General features: G+C 49.0%; 1 protein-coding gene across 1 annotated transcript in view; it reads right to left on the reverse strand.

Moving 5' to 3' along the window:
- Positions 1-1,045: 1,045 nt before the first annotated feature.
- NUDT3 (nudix hydrolase 3) overlaps positions 1,046-14,141 on the reverse strand; it is a gene marked incomplete at its 3' end in the record, with an annotated part of 46,493 nt that continues 33,397 nt past the window's right edge. The window contains exons 3-5 of the mRNA XM_080710164.1: positions 6,274-6,318; positions 3,443-3,527; positions 1,046-1,224 (exon numbers count right to left, since the gene is read on the reverse strand). Coding sequence (XP_080566290.1) covers positions 1,046-1,224; positions 3,443-3,527; positions 6,274-6,318 — 309 coding nt within the window. The remainder of the gene's footprint in view (positions 1,225-3,442; positions 3,528-6,273; positions 6,319-14,141) is intronic.

The following is a 14,141-nucleotide window of genomic DNA, read 5'->3' on the forward strand; positions in this document are numbered from 1 at the left end:
ACCTGACTTCGGCTGGGAGCGCTGCTCACCGCAGGGCCACGGGGCCCAGCGGGCGGGCTCCACGTTACAGATGGCTCCGCACCAACTGCCCAGTGCACTTCTCAGGACCTTAACCCCTGCCCGGCGTGGCCACGACTATGGGACGAGGCCCGCCAGCTCAGGCAGGGGGGGCGTGGAGAGGGCTCCACAGCAGTAGGACAGAAACGGTGCTCCATGCGCCCGTCTTCGAGACAGCAATCCCGAGAACCTAGTTCAAACTCTGCTGTGAACAGTAGAGCAGACTTCAGTTTCTGTCCACGTGTCTCTGGGTTTGGGCCGAGGCCATTTGCTCCTGGTTTGGTAGTAAGAGAGAGAAGAGCTTCCTTTCCACTTCTTTCCTCAGTGGAAACACACCTTAAAGAGAAGGTCAGGAGTCCTGGCGCACTGGGAAGGCCGCACACCCCTCCTGCACCCTCGGCGCGCGGCGGTCCGCGACTGCGAACGGAGACGGGGCAATCTTGCCTAGCCTCAGCCTCAAACAGCAAAGTGTAAGTTAGTCGCGAGTGCCACCACAGCAGATTCAAAAAGAAAACAAAGAACCTAGAAAAGCGGGCCGCTGATTCTCCTGTCTGAGTCGTTTATTTCCATACTGTGTGTCCAGTATGCAACGTGGATACACGTCCCTGCAGTGAAAGTGACCGACCACTGGACTCGAGAGCGCTACAGGACAAATGCTTGAAAAGTTTCATCTCACATTGGTACATTTTAATAAAAAATTAAAAATCAAAGAAAATGCCTGGCGGGGCAGAAGAGAAACAGGAACACTTCAGAAGCCGAGGCGGCAAGAGTGTGTGCCTCCCTCCCAGGGCTGCAGGTGTGAGGAGGAAGAGACACCATGCACAGAGTACTGCCGTGACACAGCCAGCCCCCCGAGAGCGCGCCCAGCACTCACAGCGACAGCAACACCACGCACCTCGCTCCGGGCCCAGCGCGCCTCACTGGAAAGCGAGGCCCAGGAGGGAGGCCCGCGCCGCAGCCTGGTGCGACCCACCGCTTCCGGGCGCCGTCATCTGATGCCCGGCGTGGAGCTCTGAGCAGCAACCGAGTACGTGGTGGCCACGAGCGGGGTGCCGTTGTTGGCGGAGTAGCCTTGCCGCAGTGTTTCAAAGTACGATGCCTGCACGGGCTTGTGGCGCTGCAGCGCTTCCACGGCGTCTTCTATCTTAAACCACTCCCTCTTCCTTCCTGGGGGCAGAGAGGGGGGCAGCAGGACGGGGTGAGGGCGCGGGAAGCTTGAGCTGTTTTTGCTTTTGGTACTGCGGATGGAACCCAGGTGTTCTACCTCAAGGGATACCCCCACCGGTTGGCTTTGTTTCTTATTTGGAAACAGGGGCGCACTAAGTTGTGGAGGGCCTCACTAATTGGCTGTGGCTGACTTCAAACCTATGATCCTCCTGTTTCAGCCTTTCAAGTACTGGAGTTACAAGCGTGTGCCACCATGCCCGGCTGACACCAGAACTCTGAGGAAAAGTAGAAGACAGTCAAGTAATGATTCTCTGCTGGATGTGGTGGCACAAGCCTGTCATGCCAGTACTCAGGAGGCTGAGACAGGAGGATCGCAGGGTGGGGGCCAGCTTCAGCAGCTTGGTGAGACTGTTTCAAAACAAAACCAAAAAAGGGCTGGGGTGTAGCTTGGTGGGTTCAATCCTCAGTATTACTGCAAGAAAAAAAAAGAAGTAATGATTCTCACTGCTCATGAAATGCACATTTTATACATTTTCCCTTATTTTCTTAGAAAAGTAAATGCAAGCACATTTTATATGCTCCAAATGTCATTCAAATGCTTAATGTAGAAAAAGAAACAGGTGGGGAGCGGGAACCTGAGACAGAGTGCCTGCTGCATGTCGCCCTGCAGAGGACTGCTGCTCCCCCGCCCCCACACTCCTGGCCATGCCCTCCAGCTGAAACGGACTCAAGCATCACTGCCAAAAAGCCAGGACACCTGTGGTTTACAGCCAGCCTCAGCTACTTAGGCCTCCACAACATAGTAAGAACCCAGGTTCAAAATAAAGAATAAACTGGGTGTGGTGGCGCACGCTTGTAATCCCAGCATTTGGGAGGCCGAGACCTGGAGGATCGCGGTTCACAGACAGCCTCAGCTACTTAGTGAGGTCCTCTGCAACTCAGTGAGACCCGGTTTCAAAATAAAGAATAAAACATAGGGCAGGGAGTGTAGCTCGGAGGTAGAATGCCCCTGGGTTCCACCCCCAGACCCGCAAAAAATAAAAAAAATTAAAAAAAAAGAATAAAAAATAAGGCTGGATATAGCTCAAAGGTAGAATGCCCCTGGATTCCATCTCCAGTGCCCGGGGGTGGGGGGAACCCAGCATAAGAAAGAAGCCAGATGTGGCCGCACAGGCTACAATTCAAGCTACTTGGGGCACTGGGGAACCTAGCAAGACCCATTTCACAGTAAAAAAAAACCAAGAATCTCAACACACGACTAACTTTGCAGGGCTGCTTCTTTTTGTTTCCCCCCAAATAAAAATAAAATAGGGCTAGGGGTGTAGCTCAGAGGTAGAATGCCTCTGGGTTCCACCCTCAGCATCAAAACAAACAAACATTACTTTCTCAAGTTCAAAATGCATCCATGCGCTGTGATTTGCCAGGGTCAAACCCAGAGGAGCTCCACCACTGAGCTACATCCAAGCCCTTTTGACTTGAGACAAGGTCGTGTTAAACTGCTATCTGCGCCGGGCGTGGTGGCGCACGCCTGTAATCCCCGCGCTTGGGAGGCGGAGACAGGAGGATCGCGCAGGTTCGAAGCCAGCCGCGCGCGCTGGCTTAGGAGACCCTGTTTCCAAATAAAAATGTAAAAATAGGTCTGGGAGTGTAGCCCAGAGGTAGAAGGGCTTCCAGGAACCCCAGTACCACCCCAAAAGTAAATTGCTATCTGCTGGCCTCCAGCTTGTGATTCTTCTGCCTCGGCCTCCAAGTCACTGGGCCTATAGGCACGCACCATGAGCTTTTTAAAAAACATTCCCTTCGCCGGGTGTGGTGGCGCACGCTTGTAATCCCAGCGCTTGGGAGGCTGAGACAGGAGGATCGCGGTTGGAGGACAGCCTCATCTACTTATACTGCACAGCACTTCTAAATAAGCCAGGAGCTGGGTGTGGTGGCACACACTTGTAATCCCAGCATTTGGGAGGCTGAGATGGAAGGGCTGCAGGTTCATGCCCGTAAATGAAGCCCTTTGCAGCTCAGTGAGACCCTGTTTCAAAATAAAGAATAAAAAAATAGGGCAGGGATGTAGCCTGGAGGTAGAATGCCCTGGGTTCCACCCCCAGGACACGCCCACCCACCCACACACGCGCGCACGCGTGCTCTGCGTTCCTGTTCTGTGCAGCTCCCCGTGCAGGGCGGGCCCGTGTGGCGGCTACGTGGAGACGGTGGCAGGACTCACCAATGCTAACGGAGTCTTCCCAGTCCTCCAGCACTTCTGTGACAATGAGCACGTAGACGTACGTCCTGTGCTTCCTCTCCTGGTTCTGCAGGGCGAAAGAGGACACAGAGAGAGGTTCTCCTTGGACTGCAGATTAAAGAAACACGTTCTTTTTTCGGTACTGGACAGTAAATCCAGAGGCAGTCTGCCTCTGACCCAGACTTATTTGTATTCTGAAACAGGGTCTTGCTAGGTTGATGAGACTCGCTAGTTGCTGAGGCTGTTCTGGAACCTGTGACCCTCCTGTCTCAGCCTCCCAAGTCCTGGGATGACAGGTGTGGGCCACCACGCCTGGCAAGACCCCTTCTTGTGCACGTGTCCAGAGAACTCAGACATAGTTTCCCTTTACCTCTTCCTGTACTACAATCATGGCCTATTTAAAATAAGCGACACCTGAATTTGAGGGTGAGCCCTGCCCAGGCTTTTAGAGCTACAATTGTCCTGCCAGCCTCCCCAGTACCGCGATTACAGGGCAGGACCATGAAATGTAAGGAGATACAGCAGACAGAGAAGAGGCTGCAACGGCGGGGCACCAGAGAGCTCCGTGCTTCCTGGCCCATCAAATCCGCAGGCTGAGCGCGGCCGCCCCAGCTGCCCTCCCCTCCCCTCCAGCTCCTTCAGTCTCCCCTTGGCCTGTCTTTGTGTCCCCCTCCTTTGGTATCATTAGGGACTGAAGCCAGGGGCCTTCTACTCCAAGCTACACCTCCAGCCCTTTGTATTGTTTATTTTACTTACTTATTTTGCAGTGCTACAGATTGAACCCAGGGGCATTCTACCTCTGAGCTACATTCTCAACCCTATTATAGGGTCTTATTTAGTGAGGAGGGCCTCACTAAATAGCCAAGGCTGGCCACAAATATTCAATCCTCCGGTCTCAACCTCCCAAGTACTGGGCTTACAAGTGTAAGCCACCATATCCAAAATGATTTTTTTTTTTTTAATAGTACTGGGGATAGAACCCAAGGGCATCTACACTCCCAGCCCTATTTTTTATTCTTTATTTTTTTTGGAAACAGGGTCTCATTGATTTGAAGATGGTCTCACTAAGTAGCTGAGGCTGCCCTCAAACTGCAATCCTCCTATCTCAGCTTCAAAAAAGCTGGGATTACAAGCAATGCGCCTCTATGCCAGGCTCCCAATTTGATTTTTTATTTTGAAATATGGTCTTGCTAGATTGGCGGGGGCCATGCTAAATTGCTGAGGCTGGTCTCAAACCTGTAATCTTCCCATCTCAGCCTTCCCAGTAGTGAGATTACAAGGCCTGGACCACTATACCTGTCTTTTTGTGTCTGTGTGAGGGTCTGGGGATGGAACCCAGGGGCATTCAACCTCGAAGCTATACTCCCTAGTCCTGTTTTTTTATTCTTTATTTTGACACAGGGTCTCACTGAGTTGCAGAGGGCTTCACTAAGTAGTAGCTGAGGCTGTCCTCGAACTGCAATCCTCCTGTCTCAGCCTCCTGAATGCTAAAATTATAAGTGTACACCACCACACCTGGCCTAAACCTGTCTTCTTTACGTTTATCTAGCCTTTCTCTCACCTTGGGAGAAAAGAAAGAAAAAAAAGGCATGGGCCAGACATGGCGGCACACGCCTGTAATATGAGGACTTGGAAGGCGGAGACAGGAGGATCTCAGGTTCGAGGACAGCCCCAGCAAGTAGTGAGATTCTCAGCAACCTAGTAAAAAACCTGTTTCCAAATAAAAATAAAATAAGGCTGGGTGTGTAGCTTCAAGACAGAATGCCTCCTGTGTATTCAAAGGTCTGGGGATCAGCTCAGAGGTAGAATGTCCCTAGCTTCAATTCCCAGTGCAAAAGAAGAGAGAAAGAAAGGGAGCGAGGGTGGCAGGCACAGGATACTTACAAATAATCCTAGTTTTTGGAAGAAGAGACTATATGCCACACACCCCTAGCTCTATTTTATTTTTATTTTCAAATAGGTTCTAAGTTGTGGAGGACCTAAGTAGCTGAGGCTGGCCGCCAGCCTATGATTCTCCAGTCTCAGCCTCCCAGGTACTGGGATTAGAAATGCGCGTGGAGACTAAGGTAGGGGTGTGTGTGTGTGTGTGTGTGTGTGTGTGTGTGTGTGTAATTCTACCTCCAAGCTAAACCTCCAGCCTTATTTTATTTGAAGCAAGGTCTTGCTAAATTACCAAAAGTGTCACTAAGTTGCTTTGAATCTGTGATCCTCCTGTCTCGGCTTCCCAAGAAGTTGGATTTTAAGTATGAGCCACCACAGGAAAGATTAGAAGCATTCAAAAGAAAATGGCATTCCCTCCCTCCTTTTGGTACTTAAGAATGAGCCCAGGGACAGTCGACCTCTGAGTTAAACCCCCAAGTTCTTTTGTATTTTTTGTTTTGTCTCACAGCTGGGCATGGTGGCACATGCTTGTAATCCCAGCATTTGGGAGGACTGTGGTTCGAAGACAGCCTCGGCTACTTAGTGAGGCCCTCTGCAACTCAATGAGACCCTGTTTGAAAATAAAGAATAAAAAATAGGGCTGGGGGTGTAGCTTGGAGGTAGAATGCCCTGGGTCCCATCCCCAGTACCTCAAAACAACAACAAAGAAGGGTGTCCCTAGGCTGCTGCAAGTCTCACTACACGGGGTGGCTGTCCTTGAACCTGCGATCTCCTGTCTCAGCCTCAAACACTGGGATAAAAGGCATGTGACAGCAGGTCCGGCTTGCTGTGCGTTCTTTTAACAATTCAATGAAACACAGATGGCATTCTTCATAGATTAGGGATGTGTGTTTCATATACACCATCTGTATCAAAGATGTTAACAGACTCACCTCAAAAATTCCAACCAATCTTCCCAATGTACCTTTCACTCCAGCCTGAAAAGGGAAGGAGAGAAATTAGCACAGTGACACTGCTGGCCTTGTGGTCTCATCCTGAGCCTTTCTGAGCAGTCCTCAGGACACAGCTCGGGCAGACTCCAGGTCTGTGCCGTCACATCTAGACTGGTCACAGGAGGGCACTCTGGGGTCAGGAGAGTCCCTCTCCCTACTGGAAAGCTGGCCGACAGCCTCTCAACCTAGCGAGACTCTGTTTTGAAGTAACAAATATAAAGGGCTCAGAAGTAAAATGTCCCTGGGTTTAGTTGCCGGCACCACACACAAGAACAAACAAAAAACCCGGAAAAGCCAGCCAGAGTGAGATGACTGACCAAGGCCTGGGAAACTGCATGCCAAACAGATTTTGAGTTAAGGATGCTTCGTTCATTAATTCACTCAATGTGCATGTGATGCCCAATCAGAGCCAGAAACAGCGCAGTGCCAAAGGCACAGTGGCCAGCAGGCAAAGAGGCAAGGCTGCGGGGCAGCTTCAGCCGCCCTGCGAGCATGTGTGTGCATGTGCACGTGCACGCGCAAGCACACACACACACACACACACATGCACACACACGGCAGCCTCAGCTGCCCTCTCTTGCTGCATGTGCACCATGTGCAAGAAGAACGTGACATACATGCACACGGGCACAGTAATCCTCCAAGTGTGAGCATTAGGAGAGAAAGGCCAAGAGGTGTGATGGGCAGAGAGGGCCAGGAGCATGGCAACTTCAGTGGCTGTGTATTTATTGCTTATTTAACTTATATTTTTGCTACTGGGAATGGAACCCAATTCTATTTTCAAATAGGGTCTAGGTCGCAAAAGGCCTCACTAAGTAGCTGAGGCTGTCCGCGAACCATGATCCTCCTGTCTCAGCCTCCCAAGTACAAGCGTGTGCCACCACACCCAACTCTTTTTTTTTTTTTTTTTTTTACAGAAAACAAAAGTTTAGAAAAGAAAACAATCTGAGTTGGGCATGGTAATCCCAGTACTTGAGAGGCTGAGACAGGAGACTCAGTTTCAAGATCAGCCTCAGCAATTTGGCAAGATTCTCATCAAAGCTGGGCGTGGTGGTATGCACTTGTCATCCCAGCTTTTGGGAGTCTGGAGGATCACGGTTTGTGGACAGCCTCAGCTACTAAGTGAGGCCTCCGCAACTCAGTGAGACCCTGTTTCAATTTAAAGAAAAAAAATGGGCAGGGGGTATAGCTTGGAGGTCAAATGCCTCTGGGTTCCATCCCCAGACCCGCAAAAAATAAAAAATAAAAAATAAAAAGAAAGAGCCGGGTGCAGTGGCGCACGCTTGCAATCCCCGCACTTGGGAGACAGAGACAGGAGGATCGCGCAGGTTCGAAACCAGCCGCGCGCGCTGGCTTAGGAAACCCTGTTTCCAAATTTTAAAAAAATGTAAAAACAGGTCTGGGAGTGTAGCCCGGAGGAGGTCCAGGAACCCCAGTACACCAAAATAAATAAATAAATAAATATAATAATAATAATAATAATAATAATAATAATAGGGCTGGAAGCCAGATGTGGTGGCACATGCTTGTAATCCCAGCATTCAGGAGGTATAAACTGGAGGACTGTGGTTCACGGACAGCCTCATCTACTTAGTGAGACCCTTTGCAACTCACTGAGACCCTGTTTCAAACAATAAAAACAATAAAAAATAGGACTGGGGGGGTGTATAAAACAGGATGTAGCTGGAGTGAAGCTTAGAGGAAGAATGCCTCTTGGTTCAATCCCCAGTACTATACACACACAAAGAAAACAATAAAAACAAGTTTAAAAAATTAAAAAAGCCGGGCGTGGTGGCGCACGCTTGTAATCCCAGCATTCAGGAGGCTGAGACCGGAGGATCGCGGTTCGCGGACAACCTCAGCTACTTAGTGAGGCTCTCTGCAACTCAGTGAGACCCGATTTCAAAATAAAGAATAAAAAATAGGGTAGGGGGTGTAGCTTGGAGGTCGAATGCCCCTGGGTTCCACCCCCAGACCCACAAAAAATAAAAAAAATAAAAAAATAAAAAATAAATAAAAAAATTAGAAGGGCTAGGGGCATAGCTTGGATGTAGAATGCCCTTGGGTTCAATCCCCAGTATAAGAAGGGGGGCCGGGCCTGGTGGGCACGCTTGTAATCTCAGCATGTGGGAGGCAGAGACGGATCGTGGTTCGTGGACAGCCTCAGCTAACTTTGTGAGGCCCTCTGTAACTTAGTGAGACCCTATTTCCAAATAAAGAATAGAAAATAGGGCAGGAGGTGTAGCTTGAAGGTCAAATGCCCCTGGGTTCCACCCCCAAACCCACAAAAAAAAAAAAAAAAAAAAAAGAAAGAAAGAAAGAGAGAGAAAGGGGGCACAGGTAGGCAGGTTGGTTTGTTGATTTCAGGGCTGTGTAGTTCAGTGGCAGGGTGCTTGTCCAGCACGCCTGAGGCCCAGGGTTCCATCCCCAGCACTGTAAAATTAACAAGAGTGATAGCAACAATCAGATCTGCATGCTGAGGCGGCGGTGCAGACGCTGACCTGGCCCACCCTCCTGCCCACCACTGCCCGCACCAGGGCCCTCACCTCCCCTCTCAGCCACCTGAGAGTGGGCTATCATCTCCCCTGGCTCCTGCATGCGGGCCAGGACAGGGGTCAGGGTCACATCTGACAGATGTGTGCCTCAGACCTCCAGGTAAGACTGGATTCAAGGTGTGCGCATCTTTGCTCCAGTGAGGGTATCTTATAGACCTATTTTCCTCAGATCTCGTGAAAAGGTAAGATTCCAATCTTCATGTCAAAAGCCCCCAATCCGGAGGTGTCTTTATTTAAAAACAGCAGTGAAGTCGGCGTGGTGGTGCACATTTGTAATCCCAGTACTTGGGAGGCTAGGACAGAGAGACAAGGAAGATCACAGGCTCACAGCCAGCCTCAGCTACTTAGTGAGGCTCTCTGCAAATTGATGAGACTCTGTTTCAAAGTAAAGAATCAAAAACAGGGCTGGGGTGAAGCTCAGAGGTAGAATGCACCTGGGTTCAATACTCAGTACTGCAAAAACTAATAAATAAATAATTGGGCTGGGGTTGTAGTTTGGAGGTAGAAAAGTCTTTGGGTTTAATCCCTAGTGTGTGTGTGTGTGTGTGTGTGTGTGTGTGTGTACACTAATAATCAGAGTCCTTAAATTTACTTGTAGCAGCAGCAAGTCCTGCCAGGCAGCCTGTTTGTGAATTCACTTAGGATGAACATGTGCGGCGCCGCAGCTGGCTGGAGGGCTGCGCTTAGGACGAGGTGCTGTCTAGCGTGCCGGGGTCATGCCTCCTCCCGACTGCAACCCTTCTGTGGGATGTGGGCCGGAGGGAAGCAAACACAACTCTCCTGAAAGGCTCTTCTGGACTCCACTCCTCGGCAGAAGGCAACTGGCGCCTACCCAGTAACCACCGCTCTTCAGGGCTCCAACAAAAGCGGCTTCAAATACGGCGCTGGGCTCACTAACAGAGCAGATGCTCATCTCCACGCTTCGCCCCTGAACCAACTATTCATCAGTGGTGGCCTTCAGCTGTTTGTGATAACACAGATAAACTGCTAAAAAAAATCCTATTTTCCTTTAATCATTTAAAAAAATGATTGAAAGATAATTTAGGGGTAGTTATTGACACTAAAAGTGTGCTAACAGTATGGTACCTTCAAATCAGACTCTCTTAGTTAAGTGTAAAACATTAATTCTCTGACTAAAGTGTGATTCTTTGTTAAAAGTCACTCCTGACCATGGCACACACTTGTAATCCCAATATGTGGGAGGCTGGGACAGGAGGATTGCAGGTTTGTAGCCAGCCTGGGCAACTTAGCGAGACCCTGTTTCAAAATAAAAAAGGACAGGGGTGTAGCTCAGAGGTAGGATACCCCCGAGTTTAATTCTCAGAAACATACAAATAGGGATTGGGGGTATAGCTCAGTAGGTAGAATATCCTGGGCTCAAACCCCAGTACAAAAAAAAAAAAAAAAAAAAAAAGACAGTCCCTAAACACACACCCTCCGTGACCCAGCAGAACCATGGGAGTAGCCAAGAGCAGAGAGCTAGAATCATGGGAGTAGCCAGAAGCAGAGAGCTAGAATCATGGGAGTAGCCAGGAGCAGAGAGCTGCCACTCCTAGTCACCTGGGCAGCCAGGACTTCCTGGGAGCACAACGGCCGGCCGCACAAGCCCGGGGCCTGGTCCTCCCCCAGGCCAGGCTGGGCCAAGGTCCCTCTTAACCCTGAGCTATAATGGAGAAGGCCTGTCCCTTCCAGAGACGACTCCCGCAGGCTGGGCAGAGTTTCTCCTGGCCACTCACGGGAATGACCCCCACGTATCCGCACTAACACACATGCATTTTCTCTGCTCATCTTCTTTTTGCAGTAATGGGGCTGGAACAGGGGCATTCCACCTCCGAGCTACACCTCCAGCCCTAGTGTTGATTACTTTGAAACGGAGTCTCACTGAGTTGCGGAGGGCCTCACTGAGTAGCTGAGGCTGTCCACAAACCGTGACCCCCCGTCTCAGCCTCCCGAATGCTGGGATTACAAGCGTGCCCACCACGGCCGGCTTCTCTGCGCATCTTGAACAGAATTGTTTCTTCTAACAATGAGCTTCTGACTTCTTTTGTCATATTTTTGTGTAACTGATTTCCAAGGAGGGTATAATACAGAAGATTCCTCATACAAAAATGTCCATGTAAGAAAAACAGGCTTTCTTGAACATTTTACGACAGAGCCACAGATCCCATTCAACTCTTTAAAACCCAAGTGTGTACACACACACACACACACACACACACACACACACACACGGGAATTTAGTGCATGTCCTGTCTCGGCCTCCCGAATGCTGGGATTACAAGTGTGTGCCACCATGCCTGAAAGATTCACAGCAATTTATATCTAGACTATTTCTCACTTGAATATTTCTGTTAAACATATTCCAAAAGTTAAAATCCTTCATTTGCTCTTTTTTTATTTTTTATTTTTATTTTTTGGTGGCACTGGGATTCCTGAAAGCCCTTGTACCTCCGGGCTACACTCCCAGACCTATTTTATTTTGGGAAACAGGTCTCTTAAGCTAGCCCGGCTGGCTTCGAACCTGCGCGATCCTCCTGCCTCCGCCTCCCAAGCCCGGGGATTACAAGCATGCGCCACCACACCTGGCTTCATTTGCTCTTAATTACTTCGATCTTCTAAGTGGTTGGAATATATCAGTTTATAGTTCAAAGTAAACATCTGAACATGGCCCCTTCACCTAGTCAGTGCGCATCTTACTTGTTTTCATTATTAGCCTTCCAGTACTACGGTTATGACTGCCTGTCTTTGCTTTTTTATTTGAGGTACTGGGGATGGAACCCAGGGGCATTCTACCTCTGATCCCCACCCCCGGCCCTATTTTTTATCCTTTATTTTTAAACAGGGCCTCACTAAATTGTGGACAGCCTCACTAAGTAGTGGAGGCTGTCCGTGAACCAGATCCTCTGTCTCAGCCTCCCATATGCTGGGATCACTGGCCTACACCACCATGCCTGGCTTGTTGGTGCCTTTTTAATTCTCATGAATATTGCTTTAACATTTAAAAAAAATTTAAATCTTCGCTTTTAAAAAGAAAGTTTGCTGCCGGGCGTGGTGGCACAGGCTTGTAATCCCAGCACTTAGGAGGCTGAGACAGGCGGATTGCACAAGTTCAAAGCCAGCCTCAGGTACTTAGTGAGGCTCTCAGCAACTTAGTGAGACCCTGTTTCCAAATAAAGTATAAGACAGGTCTGGGAGTGTAGCTTGGAGGTAGAAAAGCCCTTGGGTTCCACCCCAGTACCACCAAAAAATATAAATGCATACATATAAAAAAAGAAAGTTTGCAAATCCCTTGCCTATATTGAAGGATGGGGAGGGCTGACAGGCGCTCCAGCTGCGTACTCCCCAGCAGCCCAAGCTCCCACCTCCAGCGCTATGACGGTTAAACTGGTATAGACAACTGCATGCAGTTAGGGTGTGGTGCGTGGACGTGTGCGCGTACCCTGGCTCTCCCTGCGTGGCCAACTGCCATGCCCTTCCCTGCAGCCTGGTCTGCACCATTACCCCTCTTCTAGTCCCTCAAACTGGGTCTGCTAAGGTTGAAATGAGTGAAAACATTAATATATAATGTATATAATATATAAATATATACATTCATATTTAGCCAGGCGTGGCAGGTCACACCTGTAATCCTAGTACCTAAGAGGCTGAGACAGGAGGATCACAGGCTCAAGGTTCAAGGCCAGCTGCAACAATTCAGAGACAACACAACTTAGTGTTTCAAAATTAAAAATAGACAAGGGCTGGCACACTTGTAATCCCAGCATTCAGGAGGCAGAGACTGGAGAATCTGCGGACAGCCTCAGATACTTAGGCCCTTCGCAACTTAGTGAGACCCTGTTTCAAACATAAAAAGGACTAAAAAAATAGGGCTGGGGCTGTAGCTCGGAGGTACAGTGCCCCTGGGTTCCATCCACAGTACCACAAAAATAAACAAATAAATAAATAAACAAGGGTTAGGAGTATAGCTCAGAGGCAGGATTCCCCTGGTTTTAATCCCTAGTAATACACAAAAATACTATTCATATTCAAAAGTTTTGCTACTACACGATGTATATTTTGTGATTAAAGTTCTAGATTAAAAAAAAAAAAGCTGGGTGTCGTGGCGCACGCTTGTAATCCCTGCGCTTGGGAGGCTTGTTACGGTTTGAGAGAATGTGGTGGTGGGGAAACTGTTCCCGGGGACCCCGGCTAGGGTCCCGGACACACTTTCCCTCAAGCCACAACAAAACCCAAAACAACCCAAAACAGAAAACTACCGCGGGTTCTTGTCCTCAGCTAAGAACATGCATAGCTTGGACAATTGCTGAAGATTTAAAGAAGTTTATTAAAAGATAGAAATACAGAGGATAGGTACAGCGCCATACCAGACTGGCATGATGAGGTGACTCGAATGAACACACCAAAGGGATCGCACGTGGACTCGACCTTTTATACCCATGACCTCCATCTTGTTTATGTAATTCTGACGTAGCGTAGTGGATGTCCCTGTAAGGTACCTCCCCCAACAAGGTGTAGCAAGGTGTCTCCTTTCACGAAGGTCGACCCCTCCTACCATCGCAGCTAGCTTATCTAGTCATGTAGATCTGTCTTCAGATAAAGGCCTAGTTCTCTGCTTCATAGGAGAGGAGAATCACCTTTAGCTAGGTTAATTTACATTGGAATAGTTGCCTGCTTTTAGGCAGAAACCAAGTCCTTGCACAGATTTGCCCCTCACCCAAATTTTTTAAAGATATTAATAATCATAGCTTTCTCAAATCTTCCTAGGCCATTCCCAATACTGGTACAAGGCTGAGACAGGAGGATCGCGCAGGTTCGAAGCCAGCCTCAGCTACTTACTGAGGCTCTCAGCAACTTAGTGAGACCCTGTTTCCAAATAAAATAGAAAATAGGTCTGGGAGTGTAGCCTGGAGGTAGAAAAGCCCCCGGGTTCCACCTCTAGTACCACCAAACAAACAAACAAAAAACCTTCCTTCATCTTTTGCTGTTGTTATTGTGGTACTGGAGACTGAACCCAGAGACTTCTACCTCTGACCGTACCCCGTCCTAATTCATTCATTTATTTTTATTCCTATTTTTTGCAGGATTGGGTATGGAACCCAGGGGCATTCTACCTCCGAGCCACACTTCTAACCCTATTTATTATTCTTTATTTTGAAACAGGGTCTAAGTTGCAGAGGGCCGAAGTAGCTGAGGCTGGCCATGAACCAAGATCTTCCTGTCTCAGCCTCCAGAATGCGGGGATTACAAGCGTGC

This window comes from Muscardinus avellanarius (genome assembly GCF_963383645.1).
Source record: "Muscardinus avellanarius genome assembly, chromosome: 14".
In the NCBI taxonomy this organism is placed as follows: Eukaryota; Metazoa; Chordata; class Mammalia; order Rodentia; family Gliridae; genus Muscardinus; species Muscardinus avellanarius.